The sequence below is a fragment of the Bombina bombina genome, chromosome 12, assembly GCF_027579735.1.
Source record: "Bombina bombina isolate aBomBom1 chromosome 12, aBomBom1.pri, whole genome shotgun sequence".
NCBI classification, from domain to species: Eukaryota; Metazoa; Chordata; class Amphibia; order Anura; family Bombinatoridae; genus Bombina; species Bombina bombina.
In genome coordinates this window covers 48,894,182-48,919,881 of record NC_069510.1, presented here as the reverse complement: position 1 = coordinate 48,919,881, position 25,700 = coordinate 48,894,182, and the positions used below count along the sequence as shown (strand labels likewise).

At 41.5% G+C, this 25,700-nt stretch overlaps 1 protein-coding gene across 9 annotated transcripts in view; it reads right to left on the bottom strand.

Moving 5' to 3' along the window:
* The window catches only part of PNPLA7 (patatin like phospholipase domain containing 7), a 503,274-nt gene that overhangs the window by 266,409 nt on the left and 211,165 nt on the right, over window positions 1-25,700 (bottom strand). For all 9 annotated transcript variants that reach the window (XM_053695647.1, XM_053695646.1, XM_053695653.1 and 6 more), the window contains 2 exons: window positions 17,534-17,614; window positions 15,907-16,072 (listed from right to left, as the gene is read on the bottom strand). In XM_053695647.1, coding sequence (XP_053551622.1) covers window positions 15,907-16,072; window positions 17,534-17,614 — 247 coding nt within the window. The remainder of the gene's footprint in view (window positions 1-15,906; window positions 16,073-17,533; window positions 17,615-25,700) is intronic.

The window sequence follows — 25,700 nt, the reverse complement described above, 5'->3', positions numbered from 1 at the left end:
GGACATGAAGAGCAAGCTGTTTAAGAAAAGGACATATGGAGCAAGGGGAAGAGCAAGCTGTTTAAGAAAAATGACACGTTGAGAAAGTGGCAGAGAAGAAGGACATGTGAGCAAGAGATAGAGGAGGAGGAAATAAAGAGCAAGGGGTAGAGGAGAAGGACATAAAAAGAGCAAGGGGTAGAGGAGAATGACGTAAAAAGAGCAAGGGGTAGAGGAGAAGGCTGTAAAAAGAGCAAGGGGTAGAGGAGAATGACGTAAAAAGAGCAAGGGGTAGAGGAGAAGGCTGTAAAAAGAGCAAGAGGTAGAGGAGAAGGCTGTAAAAAGAGCAAGGGGTAGAGGAGAAGGCTGTAAAAAGAGCAAGGGGTAGAGGAGAAGAGCATAAAGAACAAGGGGTAGAGGAGAAGGACATGAAGAGCAAGGGTTAGAGGAGAAGGACATGAAGAGCAAGGGTTAGAGGAGAAGGACATGAAGAGCAAGGGGTAGAGGAGAAGGACATGAAGAGCAAGGGGTAGAGGAGAAGGACATGAAGAGCAAGGGGTAGAGGAGAATGACATAAAAAGAGCAAGGGGTAGAGGAGAAGGCTGTAAAAAGAGCAAGGGGTAGAGGAGAAGAGCATAAAGAGCAAGGGTTAGAGGAGGACATGAAGAGCAAGGGTTAGATAAGGACATGAAGAGCAAAGGTTAGAGGAGAAGGACATGAAGAGCAAGGGGTAGAGGAGAAGGACATGAAGAGCAAGAGGTAGAGGAGAATGACGTAAAAAGAGCAAGGGGTAGAGGAGAAGGCTGTAAAAAGAGCAAGGGTTAGAGGAGAAGGACATGAAGAGCAAGGGGTAGAGGAGAATGACGTAAAAAGAGCAAGGGGTAGAGGAGAAGGCTGTAAAAAGAGCAAGGGGTAGAGGAGAATGACGTAAAAAGAGGAATGGGGTAGAAGAGAAGGACATGAAAAGTAAGGGGTAGAGAAGAAGTACATGTGGAGAAAGTGGAAGCGAAGATGGACATGTAGAGCAAAATGTAGTGGAGTAGGACATGTGGTGCAAGGGGTAGAGGAGAAGGACATGAAGAGCAAGGATTAGAAGAGAAGGATGTGAAGAGCAAGGGGTAGAGGAGAATGACATAAAAAGAGCAAGGGGTAGAGGAGAAAGCTGTAAAAAGAGCAAGGGGTAGAGGAGAAGAGCATAAAGAGCAAGGGTTAGAGGAGAAGGAAATGAAGAGCAAAGGTTAGAGGAGAAGGACATGAAGAGCAAGGGGTAGAGGAGAAGGACATAAAGAGCAAGGGTTAGAGGAGAAGGAAATGAAGAGCAAAGGTTAGAGGAGAAGGACATGAAGAGCAAGGGGTAGAGGAGAAGGACATAAAGAGCAAGGGGTAGAGGAGAAGGACATGAAGAGCAAGGGGTAGAGGAGAAAGCTGTAAAAAGAGCAAGGGGTAGAGGAGAAGAGCATAAAGAGCAAGGGTTAGAGGAGAAGGAAATGAAGAGCAAAGGTTAGAGGAGAAGGACATGAAGAGCAAGGGGTAGAGGAGAAGGACATAAAGAGCAAGGGGTAGAGGAGAAGGACATGAAGAGCAAGGGGTAGAGGAGAATGACATAAAAAGAGCAAGGGGTAGAGGAGAAGGCTGTAAAAAGAGCAAGGGGTAGAGGAGAAGAGCATAAAGAGCAAGGGTTAGAGGAGGACATGAAGAGCAAGGGTTAGATAAGGACATGAAGAGCAAAGGTTAGAGGAGAAGGACATGAAGAGCAAGGGGTAGAGGAGAAGGACATGAAGAGGTAGAGGAGAATGACGTAAAAAGAGCAAGGGGTAGAGGAGAAGGCTGTAAAAAGAGCAAGGGTTAGAGGAGAAGGACATGAAGAGCAAGGGGTAGAGGAGAATGACGTAAAAAGAGCAAGGGGTAGAGGAGAAGGCTGTAAAAAGAGCAAGGGGTAGAGGAGAATGACGTAAAAAGAGGAATGGGGTAGAAGAGAAGGACATGAAAAGTAAGGGGTAGAGAAGAAGTACATGTGGAGAAAGTGGAAGCGAAGATGGACATGTAGAGCAAAATGTAGTGGAGTAGGACATGTGGTGCAAGGGGTAGAGGAGAAGGACATGAAGAGCAAGGATTAGAAGAGAAGGATGTGAAGAGCAAGGGGTAGAGGAGAATGACATAAAAAGAGCAAGGGGTAGAGGAGAAAGCTGTAAAAAGAGCAAGGGGTAGAGGAGAAGAGCATAAAGAGCAAGGGTTAGAGGAGAAGGAAATGAAGAGCAAAGGTTAGAGGAGAAGGACATGAAGAGCAAGGGGTAGAGGAGAAGGACATAAAGAGCAAGGGTTAGAGGAGAAGGACATGAAGAGCAAGGGTTAGAGGAGAAGGACATGAAGAGCAAGGGTTAGAGGAGAAGGAAATGAAGAGCAAGGGGTAGAGGAGAAGGACATGAAGAGCAAGGGTTAGAGGAGAAGGACATGAAGAGCAAGGGGTAGAGGAGAATGACGTAAAAAGAGCAAGAGGTAGAGGAGAAGGCTGTAAAAAGAGCAAGGGGTAGAGGAGAATGACGTAAAAAGAGCAAGGGGTAGAGGAGAAGGACATGAAGAGCAAGAGGTAGAGGAGAATGACGTAAAAAGAGCAAGGGGTAGAGGAGAAGGCTGTAAAAAGAGCAAGGGTTAGAGGAGAAGGACATGAAGAGCAAGGGGTAGAGGAGAAAGACGTAAAAAGAGCAAGGGGTAGAGGAGAATGACGTAAAAAGAGGAATGGGGTAGAAGAGAAGGACATGAAAAGTAAGGGGTAGAGAAGAAGTACATGTGGAGAAAGTGGAAGCGAAGATGGACATGTAGAGCAAAATGTAGTGGAGTAGGACATGTGGTGCAAGGGGTAGAGGAGAAGGACATGAAGAGTAAGGATTAGAAGAGAAGGATGTGAGGAGCAAGACTGTTACGGTTTCCACCGTTCCATGCAGACAGCCAGGCGTGGTCACCCCTTTGGGGGCAAGCGAGGGACTTGAACCTGGGACCTCTTGTATCCTAGGCTTGTTCTCTTGCCTCTAAGCCACGGATACTTCTCTTTATTTGTGTGTATGTAAGCTTTCCTTATCCTGCCTGCAGCACTATTTGGACTCTGGATATTGCTTTGCCTGGATCACCTGTGTTCTTTTACAACCTGTCAGTCAGGCTTACCTGGGACTTCCTACCAATTAGCAGCTCATTAGCTGGCTATATAACCCTGCCTTTTCCTGTGCTCAGGGTCAGTTCTTTTTTTCATGTTTCCTGTTTAGGTGTCTTTGTTCCTGAATCCCTAAGACTGACCCTGGCTTGTGACCCTGACTCTGTTCATCGTTTACCTGCACCTCTGGCTTCCTTTGATCTCTGCAATACCTTGACTACTCTCTTGGATTTACCTTTGTTTGTTCAGCATACTCGGATCCTTGTTTTTTTGCACACAGCCCCCATGCATTTATTCACAGCCCAGGTGGTTTTCTTACCTGATCACTTTGGGCTGTGATACCTGTAAGGGTGAGCATATATCTCTGCTACAGACTCCAATCCAGGTAAGACCTTTACATAAGAACTGACCATTATGGAGCCTGCAGAGATGAACAGGATGCTCACTGCCCTGACCCAGCAAGTATCCAACTTGTCTCAGACTGTTCTGGATTTGCAGCGGGACTTTTGTGCTCTTAAAGGTACGGTACACCCAGAACCAGCATATTGTGAACCTTTTGTACTATTACCTGAGAGATTTGATGGTAGCCGTTCCTCCTCCTTCTCCTTTAAGGTAGAGTGTGAGCTGTTGTTTGCCTTAAAGCCTCTTACGTATGCCATTGATTTCATCATTGTCCGCTCTAGCCATCAACCTGCTTTCTGGGCAAATAAAAAAATGGGCACACCAGATGCTCCTAGCTAAGAGTCCTGTCCTAGACAACTGGGGGGCTTTCATAACAGCTATGGCCACTCAGTGTACTACCACAAGGCAAACTAGGTTCCTAGGACTGTTCCACATTCCCACAGATCACGGCTTCCTCGTAACTGGGATGCTTTTTACCAGTACTCACCCGCAAACCTTGATGCTCCTAATGAATCGTATACTCCTTCCCAGGACATTGAGGAGCCCATGGAGATAGGGGTAATCCGGAATAGGCAGGCTCCCCAAGAAAGAGCCAGAAGGAGGAGCCATTGCCTTTGCTTTTACTGTGGGGAAAGAGGACACTTTATCTCCAATTGCCCTATTCGCCCACCTCGGTCTCCAGCTTTCCAAACAGGCACTGTTTTTGTTCACCCTCTTTGTTCTACATGCAATTCTGTGAGCTGCCAAGGTTGCTGTTACGGCTGTACAGGTTCTGCTGTTCAGAGGAGTCTACTAATTTATAAGACTGTTATTTCCTGTAAACCAACGGAACCTGCTCTTGTTAGTCCTGAAATCCCTGAGACCCAGATTATGCCGCTACCTCTTGCTCCTTAAGCATCTTCTCAACTTTCAGATGATATGCCTAATCCGGAAACCATCATCACCTCTGCACAGGCAAGCACCAGCATTACTTTCTGCCCTGCCAAAGTACTGCCACCTGACTGCACTTATGCCTCGAATGGTACTCTTGTCTGCAAGAAGGATCTTGTGATGTTCGAGAAAGCATTGGAAGCTGTGAATGCCTCACCTGCGAGTACTTTGACAGCAGCTAAGATGAAAAATTATAGGAAGAAGGCTGCTAAGGCCACTATTGGCACAGTGTTTTCCAGTAATGTAGAGGACAACCAAATTTTAGGTCTGGATGCCCATGGGAAAGTCGCCATCCTGCCAGACATCTTTGACATGTCCGAAGATGAGGCTGACTTTTCTCCCAAACTCAAAGTGGCATCTACCCAGCCTGTTCACGCCCGGGGGGTGATTTTAAGGGGAGGGAACTGTCACAGTTTCCACCATTCCATGCAGACAGCCAGGCGTGGTCACCCCTTTGGGGGCAAGTGAGGGACTTGAACCTGGGACCTCTTGTATCCTAGGGTTGTTCTCTTGCCTCTAAGCCACGGCTGCTTCTCTTTATTTGTGTGTAAGCTTTCCTTATCCTGCCTGCAGCACTGGGGTGGACTCTGGATATTGCTTTGCCTGGATCACCTGTGTTCTTTAACAACCTGTCAGTCAGACTTACCTGGGACTTCCTACCAATTAGCAGCACATTAGCTGGCTATAAAACCCTGCCTTTTCCTGTGCTCAGGGTCAGTTTTTTGTTTCATGTTTCCTGTTTAGGTGTCTTTGTTCCTGAATCCCTAAGACTGACCCTGGCTTGTGACCCCGGCTCTGTTCATCATTTACCTGCACCTCTGGTTCCTTTGATCTCTGCAATACCTTGACTACTCTCTTGGATTTACCCTTGTTTGTACAGCATACTTGGATCCTTGTTTTTTGCACACAGCCCCGTGCATTTATTCACAGCCCCGGTGGTTTTCTTACCTGATCACTTTGGGCTGTGAAACCTGTAAGGGTGAGCATATATCTCTGCTACAGACTCCAATCCAGGTAAGACCTTTACATAAGAACTGACCATTGTGGAGCCTGCAGTGATGAACAGGATGCTTACTGCCCTGACCCAGCAAGTATCCAACTTGTCTCAGACTGTTCTGGATTTGCAGCGGGACTTTTGTGCTCTTAAAGGTACGGTACACCCAGAATCAGCATATCATGAACCTTTTGTACTATTACCTGAGAGATTTGATGGTAGCCGTTCCTCCTTCTTCTCCTTTAAGGTAGAGTGTGAGCTGTTGTTTGCCTTAAAGCCTCATACGTATGCTACTGATTTCATCATGGTCCGCTCAGCCATCAACCTGCTTTCTGGGCAAATAAAAAAATGGGCACACCAGATGCTCCTAGCTAAGAGTCCTGTCCTAGACAACTGGGGGGCTTTCATAACAGCTATGGCCATTCAGTGTACTACCACAAGGCAAACTAGGTTCCTAGGACTGTTCCACATTCCCACAGATTACGGCTTCCTCTTGACTGGGATGCTTTTTACCAGTACTCACCCGCAAACTTTGATGCTCCTAATGAACCGTATACTCCTTCCCAGGACATTGAGGAGCCCATGGAGATAGGGGTAATCCGGAATAGGCAGGCTCCCCAAGAAAGAGCCAGAAGGAGGAGCCATTGCCTTTGCTTTTACTGTGGGGAAAGAGGACACTTTATCTCCAATTGCCCTATTCGCCCACCTCGGTCTCCAGCTTTCCAAACAGGCACTGTTTTTGTTCACCCTCTTTGTTCTACATGCAATTCTGTGAGCTGCCAAGGTTGCTGTTACGGCTGTCCAGGTTCTGCTGTTCAGAGGAGTCTACTAACTTCTGAGACTGTTATTTCCTGTAAACCTACGGAACCTGCTCTTGTTAGTCCTGAAATCCCTGAGACCCAGATTATGCCGCTACCTCTTGCTCCTGAAGCATCGTCTCAACTTTCAGATGATATGCCTAATCCAGAAACCATCATCACCTCTGCACAGGCAAGCACCAGCATTACTTTCTGCCCTGCCAAAGTACTGCCACCTAACTGCACTTATGCCTCGAATGGTACCCTTGTCTGCAAGGAGGATCTTGTGATGTTTTGTCAAGCTGTGAATGCCTCACCTGTGGTGCTCTTTGCCACTTCCTGTTAGCAGGAGGATAATATCTCACAAGTAAGGATGAATCCGTGGACTCATCGTATCTAGTAGAAGAAATATAGCCGGGGATATACACACACTCAGATATATACGCACACATACATATATAGCCAGGGATATAAACACACTCAGATATACAAATATAGCCGGGGATATACACACTCAGATATATATACGCACACATACATATATAGCCAGGGATATACACACACTCAGATATATACGCACACATACATATATAGCCAGGGATATACACACACTCAGATATATACGCACACATACATATATAGCTAGGGATATACACACATACATATATAGCCGGGGATATACACACTTAGATATATACGCACACAGATACAAACAAACACTCTCACAGAAGCTCTCTCTCACACACTCTTACAAATAAGACTCACACTTTAAACGCTCAATCACACAGTTTCTCTCACATATATTGTCTCACACACACATCCTATTTCTCACTCTCTCATATTCTCACTAACACACAAACTCTCTTACACACAATTGTTTTGCAGTTACTATAGATAAGTGGCACATTTATTACGGTAGCACCCCTACTTCAGACTTAAAGGCACTAGCAGCCATACCTTTACAAGGTAGTTTTTTTTTACATATCCTGTGCTACAGCAGCACAAGGAGAATGATACATAAGAAAAGTATGAATAAGTAAATGTGATACCCTCTGCCCTCTCAACTGTGCCTAGGGTACAAGCTAAGGTTGCGAAAAAAAGCGTGTAGAACCATACTACTATAGACAAACTTTTAACCATCATCTTTTTAAGGCAAGGCATTTTTTATACTGACCAGATTAGGGGATTCATTCGGCATGTAACATTATAGACACTTTGTTTTCTGTTATTTATCACCCTATAATTTGGGAATATTGACATGAGAAGTGCAGAGTTACTGAGAGTAAACTGCAACAGCCTCTAGAATTACTTTATTTGAAAATTATTGTGTGGGGCAGTATTAGATAAAGTAGTAGTAACATAATTTGAGAAAATCCTCATTTAAAATTGTTCCAGCAGCATGTAAATGTAAACACGTTTTAATAAATTGTAGCTTATGCTGTATAAAAATAGATATGCAAACTTTTCCCTGAATGTACCAAATATTTTCTGTTGACCACTTAACTTCTTAAAGGGACATGAAACCCAATTGTTTTGTTTCATGATTTAGAAAGAGCATGCAATTTTAAACAACTTTCTAATTTACTTTTATCTAATTTGCTTTATTTTCTTGATATCCTTTGCTGAAATGCATATCTAGATATGCTCAGTAGCTGCCGATTGGTGGCTGCACAGAGATGCCTTGTGTGATTGGCTCCCCATGTGCATTGACATTTCTTCAACAAAGAATATCTAAAGAATAAAGCAAATTATATAATAGAAGTACATTGGAATGTTGTTTATAATTGCATTCTCTATCTGAATCATGAAAGAAAAATTTGGGGTTTAATGTCCCTTTAAGTGTGCACAAAAGCGGAGCGTTTGCTTTACCCTTATAGCACCCATCCTGACTGACTTGCTTATCATTCAGCCAGAGTGGAGTAGCTGTACAATAATTTAAAATGTATTTGAAATATTACAGGGAATTATTTATTTTTACATAATTAAATACAAAATTGTTGTTGCCAGTATAAACATAAAAAAATCAACATGGCTTAGCCCGCAAAAAGTTATTGTGGGAATCCTGTTTTTAAGGAACTTTCTACACGATGTGGATTGTTTTAACATGTTAAGCATTTTTATATTTTAAGAAAACAGAAATCTTTATAAAATTGAAAGTTTATATGACAGATATTTGTTGAAAATAGCAGACCATTTTCTAAGTCGTACCAAGAAATTTCAAGGTCATCCGGGACCACTGGACGACTGGGTTTTTCAACATATATATATATATATATATATATATATATATATATATATATATATATATATATATATATATATATATATATATACATATACACACCTGTATATCTATTCCTATAGATATAAAGGTATAGATATGTATTTTTACATGAACAGTAACATATCTAGAAAACATAATTTATGCTTACCTGATAAATTTATTTCTCTTGTAGTGTATACAGTCCACGGATCATCCATTACTTATGGGATATTCTCCTTCCCAACAGGAAGTTGCAAGAGGATCACCCACAGCAGAGCTGCTATATAGCTCCTCCCCTCACTGTCATATCCAGTCATTCGACCGAAAACAAACAGAGAAAGGAGAAACCATAGGGTGCAGTGGTGACTGTAGTTTAATTAAAATTTAGACCTGCCTTAAAAGGACAGGGCGGGCCGTGGACTGGATACACTACAAGAGAAATAAATTTATCAGGTAAGCATAAATTATGTTTTCTCTTGTTAAGTGTATCCAGTCCACGGATCATCCATTACTTATGGGATACCAATACCAAAGCTAAAGTACACGGATGATGGGAGGGACAAGGCAGGATTAAGCGGAAGGAACCACTGCCTGAAGAACCTTTCTCCCAAAAACAGCCTCAGAAGAAGCAAAAGTATCAAATTTGGAAAAAGTGTGAAGCGAAGACCAAGTCGCGGCCTTGCAAATCTGTTTAACAGAGGCCTCATTTTTAAAGGCCCAGGTGGAAGCCACAGCTCTAGTAGAATGAGCTGTAATCCTTTCAGTGGGCTGCTGTCCAGCAGTCTCATAGGCTAGGCGTATTATGCTCCGAAGCCAAAAGGAAAGAGAGGTTGCCGAAGCTTTTTGACCTCTCCTCTGTCCAGAGTAAACGACAAACAGGGTAGATGTTTGACGAAAATCTTTAGTAGCTTGTAAGTAAAACTTCAAGGCACGGACTACGTCCAGATTATGTAAAAGACGTTCCTTCTTTGAAGAAGGATTAGGACACAATGATGGAACAACAATCTCTTGATTGATATTCTTGTTAGAAACCGCCTTAGGTAAAAACCCAGGTTTGGTACGCAGGACTACCTTATCTGCATGAAAAATCAGATAAGGAGAATCACATTGTAAGGCAGATAGCTCAGAGACTCTCCGAGCCGAGGAAATAGCCATCAAAAACAGAACTTTCCAAGATAAAAGTTTAATATCAATGGAATGAAGGGGTTCAAACGGAACTCCTTGAAGAACTTTAAGAACCAAGTTTAAGCTCCATGGGGGAGCAATAGGTTTAAACACAGGCTTAATTCTAACCAAAGCCTGGCAAAATGCCTGGACGTCTGGAACCTCTGCCAGACGCTTGTGCAAAAGAATAGACAGAGCAGAAATCTGTCCCTTTAAGGAACTAGCTGATAATCCTTTGTCCAAGCCCTCTTGGAGAAAAGACAATATTCTAGGAATCCTAACCTTACTCCATGAGTAATACTTGGATTCACACCAATAAAGATATTTACTCCATATCTTGTGGTAGATTTTCCTGGTAACAGGCTTTCGTGCCTGTATTAAACTATCAATGACTGACTCGGAGAAGCCACGCTTTGATAGAATCAAGCGTTCAATCTCCATGCAGTCAGTCTCAGAGAAATTAGATTTGGATGATTGAAAGGACCTTGTATCAGAAGGTCCTGTCTTAGAGGCAGAGTCCATGGTGGAAAGGATGACATGTCCACTAGGTCTGCATACCAAGTCCTGCGTGGCCACGCAGGTGCTATCAGAATCACTGATGCTCTCTCCTGTTTGATTTTGGCAATCAGTCGAGGGAGCAGAGGAAACGGTGGAAACACATAAGCCAGGTTGAAGAACCAAGGCGCTGCTAGAGCATCTATCAGCGTCGCTTCTGGGTCCCTGGACCTGGATCTGTAACAAGGAAGCTTGGCGTTCTGGCGAGACGCCATGAGATCCAACTCTGGTTTGCCCCAACGATGAATCAACTGAGCAAACACCTCCGGATGGAGTTACCACTCCCCCGGATGGAAAGTCTGACTACTTAGAAAATCCGCCTCCCAGTTCTCTACGCCTGGGATATGGATTGCTGACAGGTGGCAAGAGTGGTACTCTGCCCAGCGAATTATTTTTGAGACTTCTAACATCGCTAGGGAACTCCTGGTTCCCCCTTGATGGTTGATGTAAGTCACAGTCGTGATGTTGTCCGACTGAAATCTGATGAACCTCAGTGTTGCTAACTGAGGCCAAGCCAGAAGAGCATTGAATATCACTCTTAACTCCAGAAAATTTATTGGAAGGAGTTTCTCCTCCTGAGTCCACGATCTCTGTGCCTTCAGGGAATTCCAGACTGCACCCCAACCTAGAAGGCTGGCATCTGTTGTTACAATTGTCCAATCTGGCCTGCGAAAGGTCATACCCTTGGACAGGTGTACCCGAGACAACTACCAGAGAAGAGAATCTCTGGTCTCTTGATCCAGATTTACAAAGGGGACAAATCTGTGAAATCCCCATTCCACTGACTCAGCATGCATAATTGCAGCGGTCTGAGATGAAGGCGCGCAAATGGCACTATGTCCATTGCCGCTACCATTAAGCCGATTACCTCCATACACTGAGCTACCGAAGGGCGCGGAATGGAGTGAAGAACACGGCAAGCATTTAGAAGTTTTGATAACCTGGACTCCGTCAGGTAAATTTTCATTTCTACAGAATCTATAAGAGTCCCTAAGAAGGAGACTCTTGTGAGTGGGGATAGAGAACTCTTTTCCTCGTTCACTTTCCACCCGTGCGACCTCAGAAATGCCAGAACTATCTCTGTATGAGACTTGGCTACTTGAAAGCTTGACGCCTGTATCAGGATGTCGTCTAGAACCGCCAGAAGTGAGCCCAGAACCTTTGTAAAGATTCTCTGGGCTGTAGCCTACCCGAAGGGAAGAGCTACAAATTGGTAATGCCTGTCTAGAAAGGCAAACCTTAGAAACCGATGATGATCTTTGTGAATCGGTATGTGAAGGTAGGCATCCTTTAAGTCCACTGTGGTCATGTACTGACCTTCTTGGATCATGGGTAGGATGGTCCGAATAGTTTCCATTTTGAAAGATGGAACTCTGAGGAATTTGTTTAAGATCTTTAGATCCAAAATTGGTCTGAAGGTTCCCTCTTTTTTGGGAACCACAAACAGATTCGAATAAATATCCCGTCCGCGGAACTGGGTGGATCACTCCCATAACTAGGAGGTCTTGCACACAGCATAGGAATGCCTCTTTCTTTATCTGATTTGCAGATAGCCTTGAAAGATGAAATCTCCCTTGTGGAGGGGAAGCTTTGAAGTCCAGAAGATATCCCTGAGATATGATCTCCAACGCCCAGGGATCCTGAACATCTCTTGCCCACGCCTGGGCGAAGAGAGAAAGTCTGCCCCCTACTAGATCCGTCGCCAGATAGGGGGTCGTTCCTTCATGCTGTCTTAGAGGCAGCAGCAGGCTTTCTGGCCTGCTTGCCTTTGTTCCAGGACTGGTTAGGTTTCCAGGCCTGCTTAGATTGAGCAAAAGTTCCCTCTTGTTTTGAAGCGGAGGAAGTTGATGCTGCACCTGCCTTGAAATTTCGAAAGGCACGAAAATTAGACTGTTTGGCCTTTGCTTTGGCCCTGTCCTGAGGAAGGGTGTGACCCTTACCTCCAGTAATGTCAGCAATAATTTCCTTCAAACCAGGCCCGAATAAGGTCTGCCCCTTGAAAGGAATGTTGAGTAATTTAGACTTCAAAGTCACGTCAGCTGACCAGGATTTAAGCCATAGCGCCCTACGCGCTTGGATGGCGAATCCAGAATTCTTAGCCGTTAGTTTAGTCAAATGAACCATGGCATCAGAAACAAATGAGTTAGCTAGCTTAAGTGTTCTAAGCTTGTCAATAATTTCAGTCAATGGAGCTGTATGGATGGCCTCTTCCAGGGCCTCAAACCAGAATGGCGCCGCGGCCGTGACAGGCACAATGCATGCAAGGGGCTGTAAAATAAAACCTTGTTGAATAAACATTTTCTTAAGGTAACCCTCCAATTTTTTATCCATTGGATCTGAAAAAGCACAACTGTCCTCAACCGGGATAGTAGTATGCTTTGCTAAAGTAGAAACTGCTCCCTCCACCTTAGGGACCGTCTGCCATAAGTCCCGTGTAGTGGCGTCTATTGGAAACATTTTTCTAAATATAGGAGGTAGGGAAAAAGGCACACCCGGTCTATCCCACTCCTTGCTAATAATTTCTGTAAGCCTTTTAGGTATAGGAAAAACATCAGTACACACCGGTACTGCATAGTATTTATCCAACCTACACAATTTCTCTGGTACTGCAACTGTGTTAAAGTCATTCAGCATATAATTGCTTAAAATTTTATCTCATCCATCATTGTTTTTAATTTTATCTGTTATTTATCATGGATCCATGAAGTTTTGTATGTATATTTGTTTAAATTTGTAAACATTTATATCCAAGTTTTTAATTATCTATATCTTTGTATTAAAACACATTTTAGACAGCACTGAATTTTAGATTTTATATTTTTATTCAACCTAGCCTCCTTAGGGTAGGCGCCTGGGATTTCCCCTTATTCTGTTTCTTTCACTGGGTAATAGCTAGGAGTACCCCTTCCCAGGCTCAAAGGTTATCATTAGGCGCTGAGGTCAATTTTTTCAAATTTTTCAAATTTAAAGTCATTCAGAGCAGCTAATACCTCCCCAAGCAATACACGGAGGTTCTCAAGCTTAAATTTAAAATTAGAAATCTCTGAATCAGGTTTCCCCGAATCAGAGATGTCACCCACAGACTGAAGCTCTCCGTCCTCATGATCTGCATATTGTGACGCAGTATCAGACATGGCCCTTACAGCATCTGCGCGCTCTGTATTTCTCCTAACCCCAGAGCAATCGCGCTTGCCTCTTAATTCAGGCAACCTGGATAATACCTCTGACAGGGTATTATTCATGATTGCAGCCATGTCCTGCAAGGTAATCGCTATGGGCGTCCCTGATGTAATTGGCGCCATATTAGCGTGCATCCCCTGAGCGGGAGGCGAAGGGTCTGACACGTGGGGAGAGTTAGTCTGCATAACTTCCCCCTCGTCAGAATCTTCTGGTGATATTTCTTTTATAGTTAAAGACTGATCTTTACTGTTTAAGGTGAAATCAATACATTTAGTACACATTCTCCTATGGGGCTCCACCATGGCTTTCAAACATAATGAACAAGTAGTTTCCTCTGTGTCAGACATGTTTAAACAGACTAGCAATGAGACTAGCAAGCTTGGAAAACACTTTAAACAAGTTTACAAGCAATATAAAAAATGTTACTGCACCTTTAAGAAACACAAATTTTGTCAAAATTTGAAATAACAGTGAAAAAAGGCAGTTACACTAACGAAATTTTTACAGTGTATGTAACAAGTTAGCAGAGCATTGCACCCACTTGCAAATTGATGATTAACCCCTTAATACCCAAAACGGAATAATAAAAGACAAAAACCTTTTTTTTTTTGTTTTTGTTTTTTGTTTTTTCAAACAGTCACAACAACTGCCACAGCTCTACTGTGGCTTTTTACCTCCCTCAAAAACGACTTTGAAGCCTTTTGAGCCCTCCAGAGATGTCCTGGATCATGCAGGAAGAAGCTGGATGTCTGTGTCTGTAATTTTTGCTGTGCAAAAAAACGGCAAAATAGGCCCCTCTCACTCATATTACAACAGTGGAAAGCCTAAGGAAACTGTTTCTAGGCCAAAATCAAGCGAGCCATGTGGAAAAAAAACTAGGACCCAATAAGTTTTATCACCAAATACATATAAAAACGATTAAACATGCCAGCAAACGTTTTATATTACATTTTTATAAGAGTATGTATCTCTATTAATAAGCCTGATACCAGTCGCTATCACTGCATTTAAGGCTTTACTTACATTAGTTCGGTATCAGCAGCATTTTCTAGCAAATTCCATCCCTAGAAAAATATTAACTGCACATACCTTACTGCAGGAAAACCTGCACGCCATTCCCTCTCTGAAGTTACCTCACTCCTCAGAATATGTGAGAACAGCCATGGATCTTAGTTACTTCTGCTAAGATCATAGAAAACGCAGGCAGATTCTTCTTCTAAATACTGCCTGAGATAAACAGTACATTCCGGCACCATTTAAAAATAACAAACTTTTGATTGAAGAATAAACTAAAGTATAAAACACCACACTCCTCTTACAACCTCGATCTTGGTTGAGGCTGGCAAGAGAATGACTGGATATGACAGTGAGGGGAGGAGCTATATAGCAGCTCTGCTGTGGGTGATCCTCTTGCAACTTCCTGTTGGGAAGGAGAATATCCCATAAGTAATGGATGATCCGTGGACTGGATACACTTAACAAGAGAAATATATATTTATTAATAAATAGTACATTATTTTCTATGTTAAGAACATAGAAAAGTAAAATATGCATTTTGCGCATTCTGTTTTGCAGTTTACAGCGCGGTCAGGTTAGCACACTTAAGGAGCATTATGGAAATATTACATATACAATTTTTTAAAAAATTAATAAAAAATATTTTAACAGTAAAAAATGATAAATATATTTTATGGATTATTTAGAATATTGTATTCATTATTTAAGTATGTTTAATCATTTTTATTAGTATTTTTTTAAATATTTTATATGTAATATTTCAATAACGTGCCTTAAGAATACTAATTTTTCATGTGCGATAACTCAACCGTGTTAAAATCTTGATTGCAAAATGAATATTTTACATTCCTATGTTCTTTACATAGAAAATAATGTACTTTTTATTATTAACTATATATTTCTATATATTTTTGATACTGCTCATGTAAAATGCATATCTACTATGTGAACAACATTGGAATGTGAAATATTAATATTTCATGTTGGGTTTAGCACTCTTGAATATACGTGGTTGGGCTAGTGCATGAGTATGGGTGTTTTTTTTTTAAGTTTTCATTCTCCATTGACTTCTATGGGAGAAGTTCACACGGTCGCAATATTGCGTTGGGTTTACTCTTGTGTGCAAACTTTTTACTTTCAACTTGTAATACAAGAGCAACCCCAAGCACACAAAATGTCTCCTTCTAGCAAAGTTAATACGCGAGCTGGAGAGCTAATTTGTGCCCCGCTCATAATCTAGCTCAGAGTGTTTTATGTCCCTTTAACTTTTGAACCAGATAATTATGTACTTTTCTGTAATTACTTCATTCATGTCAGCATTTTCTACCAGTAATAAAATTTTGTGTTTTATACTAAATTTTTAACTACATTTGTGTATCTCAAATTTTCTCCAACTAAGAAGAGCAAATATTCCACTCTTCAAAATGTACAGAGTTAGAGATCAGACAGAGATAAACCAGCCTTGGCTTTGGGGACATACCGAAGACTCCTGCCTCTGAGTCCGGCTGACTCTCAATGGGTTTTTCAGCTTTATCGACATTGCTTTCTTCAGAAGTAATGTTGGAAATCTGTCTTCTGATTGGCTTATTGCTCCCTGTTCCAGAGGTCAGGCTGGTGACAGACAGCAGAGGGATAGCTTGGCTCTCCTACACATAAACATAATAAAATGTGTTTAAAAAAAATATATCCACCCCAGTGCAGCAAGGGAATACACCCCAATATATATCAACTTTTTACAGTGATAGTATGAAAAATTCCTAATAATGGAATAATAAAATCTCCCACAAATTTCATAGTTACATTTAGTACGGTAAATGCTATTTTCCCCCCGCCAGATAGACCAGAGACAAGGATTGCATATTGCAGTTATTGTCTGTGTATTGGACATTGCTATACAGTGAATATTACATTTCACTTTTTAGCAGCCTCTGATTGGTCACAAAGATTTTCAAAGAGTGTATCCTTTGACTGCTTTGCAATATCAAAACCCTGCAAATTCTGCTAACAACATTTAAAGGGACATGAAACCCAAACTTTTTCTTTCATGGTTCAGATAGAGAATACAATTTTAACAAATTATCCAATTTACTTCTATTATCAAATTTGCTTTGTTCTCTTGTTATTCTTTGTTGAAGAGATTGATACATAGGTAGGTAGCGTGAAGCACCACATGACAGGAAATAGTGCTGCCATATAGTGGTCTTGCTAATGTATAACATTGTTTTAAAAATGCAGACATGAGCACACTCCTGAACTTACCTTCCTGCATTTTAACAAAGGATAACAAGAAAAGGGGGAAAATGATAATAGACGTAAATTGGAAAGTTGTTTAAAATGGTATGTTCTATCTGAATCATGAAAGAAGAATTTTGGGTTTTATGACCCTTTAAAACATTTTCACAATGTAGTGTGTAACTGCTGATGCGTATATATAATATTGTGAATAAACAAACTGACTAGCATACACTTAAAGGGACATTAACCCCAAATGTTTTCTTTCATGATTCAGATGGAGAATACCATTTTAAACAACTTTCTAATTCACATCTATTATCTAATTTGCTTCATTCTCTTGATATTCTTTCCTGAAAAGCATATCTAGATAGGCTCAGTAGCTTCTGATTGGTGGCTGCACATAGATGCATTATGTGATTGGCTCACCAATGTGCATTGCTATTTCCTTAACAAAGGATATCTAAAGAATGAAGCAAGTTAGATAATCAAAGTAAATTGGAATGCTGTTTAAAATTGTATTCTTTGTCTGAATTATGAAAGAAATATTTGGGGTTTAATGTCCCTTTAAGAATAATAGTGAGAGTATATGTATACTTTATTCTTGTACTTCTTTCAAATCTAAATCACAGATATTCAACTTAAGTCCCAGGGGCCAGGCCACATTGCATTTTATCTATCCCGAATCTCACACTACTCCTTTATATTTCAAACTCTCTCTCTATGGAACGCATGTATATACCGTATTTGAGGGTCCCAAATAGGGTCGTTGCATTTATTTTGCTAAATAACCTATTTGAAATAAGCTCTATATAAATATTGTAGGCTAAATCTCCATTGCAACTATAGAGCAGAATGTGGCTGACACATCTTACCGAATTGAAGAGCTCTGTGGTCAGACCCAGGTAATTATGCAGAGCCAGGAAGGTCACTCTCTGTAGTCTCACCATGATAATCTGCAAGCAGAAGCACACAGGATATTAGACTAAAGAAAGCAATGATTGGCTAGTGTAAGCAGAAGCACACAGGATATCAGACAAAAGAAAGCAATGATTGGCTAGTGTAAGCAGAAGCACACAGGGTATCAGACAAAAGAAAGCAATGATTGGCTTGTGCAAGCGGGAGCACACAGGGTATCAGACAAAAGAAAGCAATGATTGGCTAGTGTAAGCAGAAGCACACAGGATATCAGACAAAAGAAAGCAATGATTGGCTTGTGCAAGCGGGAGCACACAGGGTATCAGACAAAAGAAAGCAATGATTGGCTAGTGTAAGCAGAAGCACACAGGGTATCAGACAAAAGAAAGCAATGATTGGCTTGTGCAAGCAGAAGCACACAGGGTATCAGACAAAAGAAAGCAACGATTGGCTTGTGCAAGCAGAAGCACACAGGGTATCAGACAAAAGAAAGCAATGATTGGCTAGTGTAAGCAGAAGCACACAGGGTATCAGACAAAAGAAAGCAATGATTGGCTAGTGTAAACAGAAGCACACAGGGTATCAGACAAAAGAAAGCAATGATTGGCTAGTGTAAGCAGAAGCACACAGGGTATCAGACAAAAGAAAGCAATGATTGGCTAGTGTAAGCAGAAGCACACAGGATATTAGACTAAAGAAAGCAATGATTGGCTAGTGTAAGCAGAAGCACACAGGATATCAGACAAAAGAAAGCAATGATTGGCTTGTGCAAGCGGGAGCACACAGGGTATCAGACAAAAGAAAGCAATGATTGGCTAGTGTAAGCAGAAGCACACAGGATATCAGACAAAAGAAAGCAATGATTGGCTAGTGTAAGCAGAAGCACACAGGGTATCAGACTAAAGAAAGCAATGATTGGCTAGTGTAAGCAGAAGCACACAGGATATTAGACTAAAGAAAGCAATGATTGGCTAGTGTAAGCAGAAGCACACAGGGTATCAGACAAAAGAAAGCAATGATTGGCTAGTGTAAGCAGAAGCACACAGGGTATCAGACAAAAGAAAGCAATGATTGGCTAGTGTAAGCAGAAGCACACAGGGTATCAGACAAAAGAAAGCAATGATTGGCTAGTGTAAGCAGAAGCACACAGGATATCAGACAAAAGAAAGCAATGATTGGCTAGTGTAAGCAGAAGCACACAGGGTATCAGACAAAAGAAAGCAATGATTGGCTAGTGTAAGCAGAAGCACACAGGGTATCAGACAAAAGAAAGCAATGATTGGCTAGTGTAAGCAGAAGCACACAGGGTATCAGACAAAAGAAAGCAATGATTGGCTAGTGTAAGCAGAAGCACACAGGATATCAGACAAAAGAAAGCAATGATTGGCTAGTGTAAGCAGAAGCACACAGGGTATCAGACAAAAGAAAGCAATGATTGGCTAGTGTAAGCAGAAGCACACAGGGTATCAGACAAAAGAAAGCAATGATTGGCTAGTGTAAGCAGAAGCACACAGGGTATCAGACAAAAGAAAGCAATGATTGGCTAGTGTAAGCAGAAGCACACAGGGTATCAGACAAAAGAAAGCAATGATTGGCTAGTGTAAGCAGAAGCACACAGGGTATCAGACAAAAGAAAGCAATGATTGGCTAGTGTAAGCAGAAGCACACAGGGTATCAGACAAAAGAAAGCAATGATTGGCTAGTGTAAGCAGAAGCACACAGGGTATCAGACAAAAGAAAGCAATGATTGGCTAGTGTAAGCAGAAGCACACAGGGTATCAGACAAAAGAAAGCAATGATTGGCTAGTGTAAGCAGGAAGCACACAGGGTATCAGACAAAAGAAAGCAATGATTGGCTAGTGTAAGCAGAAGCACACAGGGTATCAGACAAAAGAAAGCAATGATTGGCTAGTGTAAGCAGAAGCACACAGGGTATCAGACAAAAGAAAGCAATGATTGGCTAGTGTAAGCAGAAGCACACAGGGTATCAGACAAAAGAAAGCAATGATTGGCTAGTGTAAGCAGAAGCACACAGGGTATCAGACAAAAGAAAGCAATGATTGGCTAGTGTAAGCAGAAGCACACAGGGTATCAGACAAAAGAAAGCAATGATTGGCTAGTGTAAGCAGAAGCACACAGGGTATCAGACAAAAGAAAGCAATGATTGGCTAGTGTAAGCAGAAGCACACAGGGTATCAGACAAAAGAAAGCAATGATTGGCTAGTGTAAGTAGAAGCACACAGGATATCAGACAAAAGAAAGCAATGATTGGCTTGTGTAAGCAGAAGCACACAGGGTATCAGACAAAAGAAAGCAATGATTGGCTAGTGTAAGCAGAAGCACACAGGGTATCAGACAAAAGAAAGCAATGATTGGCTAGTGCAAGCAGAAGCACACAGGGTATCAGACAAAAGAAAGCAATGATTGGCTTGTGCAAGCAGAAGCACACAGGGTATCAGACAAAAGAAAGCAATGATTGGCTAGTGCAAGCGGGAGCAAGAAAATTAACATATTATAATAATACACATTATAGCACACTATAGTGCATCAGTCTGACTACATAAATATGTTGAAGGTCAATAACTGCAGGTTTTGGTTATATAGACACCATAAGAAGCATAAAAGTGCAAAAAGAAAACGTGTTAAACGCATTGTTGGATGCCATTTATTATGCGTTTCAACCCTGCAATTGAGTTAAACACATAGTGAAAGGCACATAACACCCCAAATTTTTGTCTTGTAATTCACAAAAAGCACACAACTTGAAAGAAGTTTTCAGTCTACTTCTGTTATCAAATTTACTTTGTTCTCATGGTATACTTTGTTGAAGATATATCTAAAAAAGTAGCGTGGACATTTCTTGAGCACTACATGAAAAAACATGGCTGTCACCTACTGTTTAAGCAAATGTATAATATAGTTCTAAACAAATTTTGGGGGATTTTATGTCCCTTAAAAGGACTAGCTTATGAGTGGTGCATGCAAGTAAAAATGGGTATTCTGATTAAAACAATTAAAATAAACACAGCTGCAACGCGTTTCACAGTGCTGCTGGCACTATCTTCTCGGGCAGCACTGTGAAGAGCATTGCAGCTAGGTTTATTTTAAATTGTTTTAAGCAAAATAAACCTCTCCCCACAACACAGGGGATACATTTCTTTATTCGGTTTGGAGTTCTTTGTTTGGACTTTAATCTTTGGACTTTTAAACCTGACTACCGGAGGGAGCCAGCCTTTGTTCTTTTGAACCATTTATATGGGACTTTATGTGATAATTAAATTATATATATATAATTCCTCCAAGAAGCAGGCACTCACTAGACTTTTCTTAAAAGATATAAATTTATTTCCTTAGATTAAAAGACAAACGTTTCGGCACTGCATTGTGCCTTTGTTAATGTCACAAAAGATGAGAAATAGAATGCAACTAAGCACCCGAAATCAGATCACATACAATTAAAAACATACCCCTTAAATAGTACAAATACCCCTTAAACTTTACCGCCATCCGTATGTCACGCTGACACGCTAGCCGTGCCTAGCGTGATGACGCATAGCACAGCGTTGTCATAGCAACGTCAGAAGCATCACTTACCAGATGTCAGTGAACCACCGGGGCTAGTATGCACATGTTCAGAAAGTAATATTTCATGAAGCGCAACGGTTGCTATTGGCAACAGAAATAAACAAACATTTTCGCAACATAAACATTCCGGGTGTTACCTGCATGTGGCTAAGATGGAGGCTGATTGATAGTTTATTTTCACAGATGTCAGAAAACTATTCTGATGTAGTGAACTATATACATATAGAGCAAATATCAAATGCAAATACTAATGTGCAGCTCCATATACACACTACATCATAAGGTAACTACATCATGAAAATAATTCAAAACTACAGGGGTAAAATGATGATGGCTCAATATTGCAGGCTAAATTCACAGAAAGAACCCATTAGCATATAATAATGATAGGACATAAACCCAATTTTAAAAATTAACCTTATGTACCCATCAAGCCCATAGGAGTATGGTAATCAACTTAAAGGCGGAGACCCTAAGACCCTCAGTTCCATGTGGGTAATGGATTATAATAACCTCTAATAGAAAGGGCTAAAGTCCAATGTAGTGTTAAGTCCCCTTGGGGCCATAGTTCCCAATCTGTATATCCACCTGCTCTCGCATTGGAGTAGTTTCTTTTCTCTGTCGCCACCCCTCAGATTCGGTGGGATGTGGTCAATTAGCATTGATCTGATGCTAGACACTGGATGTTTGGAGTGTGCACAGTGGCGTGCAACTGGCTGGTCAGATTCACCACTCTTCAAGGCCTCACGGATGGCGTGGCGGTGATTGGCCATCCTATCACTTAAAGGGACATTATACACTCATTTTTTCTTTGCATAAATGTTTGTTAGACGATCTATTTATATAGCCCATAAAGTTTTTTTTTTAGATAAATGTATAGTTTTGCTTATTTTTAAAAAACATTGCTCTGATTTTCAGACTCCTAACCAAGCCCCAAAGTTTTATGTGAATACCGTCAGCTACCTTCTCCAGCTTGCTCCTGTTTGTGTAAAGGGTCTTTTCATATGCAAAAGAAGGGGGAGGGGGGGGGAGTGTCTTATTTCCCACTTGCAGTGGGCTTTCCAGCTGCCTTTTCAACAGAGCTAAACTGACAGCTTCTAAGTAAGTTTTTAAACCATTTTATACTGGATTTTTATATCAGTATCTGTGCATTTTATTCTTTATAGTAGTGTCTATTACATGCAGTTATATGAAAATGAGTGTATACTGTCCCTTTAAGGAGGTGGTCGTTTTTCCTATATACACATGAGAACACGGGCAAGTAAGCATGTAGATCACAAAAGTGCTGGTGCAACTAAGGCGGTAGTTTATTTTAAACCGCTGATTTTTGTGGGGATGTTGAAAAGAATCTCCCTTGCACATGCTATTACATGTAGTACAGCTTCCACAGGGGAAGCAGCCCTTCTTCGATGACTTCAGCCATGTCTCCTTTCGGTAATGGTCCACTGGGTCAGATTTAACGAGGATGTCCCTCAGATTCCTGGCCCTCCAGTAGACCAACCTTGGAGCAGTCATCTTCTGGAAAGGTAACATAGGATCAGTACCAACCACAGGCCAGTGGCGACGTACAGCATTGGATAAACGTTCAAATCCAGGTGTGAACGTGGTGATCAGATTAAGTTGTTCAGACGTATCCTTAATAGGAGCCCTAGTGTCATATGTAGGATCAGAGTTCAACAATTTCTCCTGAATTTCACAGATATCTGTCATAGGATAGCCCCTTTTGTTTAATTTTTTCGCCCATTTCCTTCACTTGGGTCATCTGCAAGGGTGTCTCGCTGTTATTTCTCAGTGCCCTAGTGAGTTGAGAGGTGAGAACACCCTTTTTCTGGTGTTTAGGGTGGAAACTACTGGCGTGTAACACTGAATTGCGGTCTGTAGGCTTAGTGTACAACTTTGTGCCAAACCGCCAAACCGCCAGAGTCAGAGTCATTCACCCTAAACACATTAATGTCCAAAAAATTCACACTATCAAAGCTGAATTCAAGCTTAACTTGAATAGGGCTAGCCATGAGGTTCAAATGTGACACCCACTCACGCAATGACAATTCACCACCCCTCCATATGAGGAAAACATCATCGATGTAGCGAGTATAAAAAGTCACTTGTGGATGTTCAAACGGTTTCATGAGCTCCTGCTCGTACCACTCCATATAGATGTTTGCGTAAGTGGGTGCCACATTCGACCCCATGGCCGTGCCAGCTACCTGCAAATAGTAACAGTCCTCAAACTTGAAATAGTTTTTTTCTAAACAGATGGTCAACAGTTCACAAATGAATTCAATAGTTGGACCCCTATAATGGGCATTGTTGGTCACCATGGACCTGACAGCCTCCACCCCACCAGCATGGGGAATCACAGTGTAGAGGCTGTCCACGTCCATGGTGACCAAAATGTCATCCTGTCGTAGATCCACAAAGTCTGCAAGTATCCTCAGCAGGCTAGGCGAGTCCTGCAAGTAGGGCCTGGTGTTTTTAACAATATCCTGTATATCTCAATGTAAAAATTTGCATAGGAAATTAGCTGCCAGGGTGCTCTTAGAATAACAAGTCCAAAGAGAGAAAAGAGAAAAATGTATTAATGCATTAATAATAAATTTGTTAGTTTGTTGACTGAAGACCAGCGAGTGCTTTATTCTCTCTTTGGACTATATACATATATATATATATATATATATATATATATATATATATATAAATAAAACAGAAGGGGACTGCACTCTTAGACCAGACCGGGTTCACATCCCATGACCCAGCAACATGCTCAGCCCTGGGTGCTCACTGGCACTCACAGGAAGCTGTGCTGTCCCCAGAGTCACAGGCAGTTAACCCCAGACAGGTCTGGGTGCAAGAACCATAGGGAAAATTACAAAACAAATTAATACAACACACAGAGAAAGTCCAGCACTCACTAACAAGCTCTCAGCTAAGATTAAAAGCAAAAATGGAAGAGTTAGTCACCGCATTTGGCCAAATGGGACAAGCCCAGGTACCACGTCAAGGTCCCTTTAAAAAACTTGGGACCCTAATACAGCCACACAATGCAAGCTCTCAATCCAACAAACTGGGAACATATATATATATATATATCAGGCTTGTGCACGTATTTGCGAAAACATTTTACTTTTAATAGGCGCGCTACCTGACGCATGCAAAAAGCTTACTTCTAGCTGAGTTAACACACAAGCATGAGCGGCAAATAGCGCTCCACTCGTAATCTAGGCCAGCTAAGTCAGCTTCAGAGCAGCAATGTACTACTGGGACGTAGCAGAACACATCTGATGAGCCAATGAGAAGAGGCATTTGTGCAGCCACCAATCAGCAGCTAGCTCCCAGTAGTACTGATACTGCGGCTCCTGAGCCTACCTACGTATGATTTTTAACAAAGGATACCAAGAGAATGAAGTAAATTTGATTACAGAAGTAAAATGAAAGGTCTATTAATATTGCCTGCAGCATGAGATTTTTTTTTTTCAGTGTTCTCTCCAGGACCTATTTAACAAACATATCGCCAAGCTGATTTTACTGATCACCCAGCTAACATTTAAGCCATAATAAGCTAATATTTATTTGTTTTTCACTGTTTGTTGCACACGTCATCATGAAACCAATCTAGGTATAAATTATTAGTTTGCGGTTTTGTATAGCTTAAAGAGATGGTATTTTTGTTATGATTCAGACAGTGCTTGGAATTTTAATCAGCTTTTCATGTCAATTTAAAGAATTAGTGGGAAAACTACAGAATATTAAAGGTGATAGGAAAGTCAAAATTTTACTTGCAGGTCATTTTAAGACACTTTTAAATTCACTTCTATTTTCAAATGTGCTTTGTTCTCTTGGTATCCTTTGTTGAAAAAGAATATGCACATATCCTGCACTAGTGGGAGCTAGCTGTTGATTGGTGCCTGCACACATTTGTCTCTTGTGATTGGCTAACTAGCTAGTTGCCAGTAGCGCAATGATGTTCCTTCAGCAAAGGAGAACAAGTGAATGGAAGGACTTCTGCTGGGGGAAGAGCGGTGCAGCACACCTGCACGGCGGCGGAGTGAAAGGACGCCGACTCATCTCCCCACTCGTAGCCACTTACCCCTGGATGCATTGTAGAGGGGTTTTGTAGTATATCCCGCTTGAGTTTGGAGCCCTCCTAAGCCATATGGGGCTTGCGAATATATCGCAGTGTCTTTTAAATCCCTCCTTGGGGGACTCCCGCTAACTGCTTACAGAGCGTAAAAAAATCTGATCAATGGCGGCTGGGTTTAAGAAGTAAGACTCCTATCAAGATATCGGTCTGCTTAGGTGTCTGCTGTTGCGGTACTCAACGTGATAAATTACCTGCACATTTCAGCTTTTTTTGGGGCTGTCAACCTAAGAGAAACATCAGTTTGAAATTTGAAATTGTATGGGGCGGACCGCATCGTTTGATTCAGCTACAAAGTAGCGATATAAGGAAATACCTGATTGATACTTACTAACTAAGTAATACGCCCTGGAAGGCTGTTCAGAGATTCCAAGATCATCACCGTTATCGAGCTAATATGG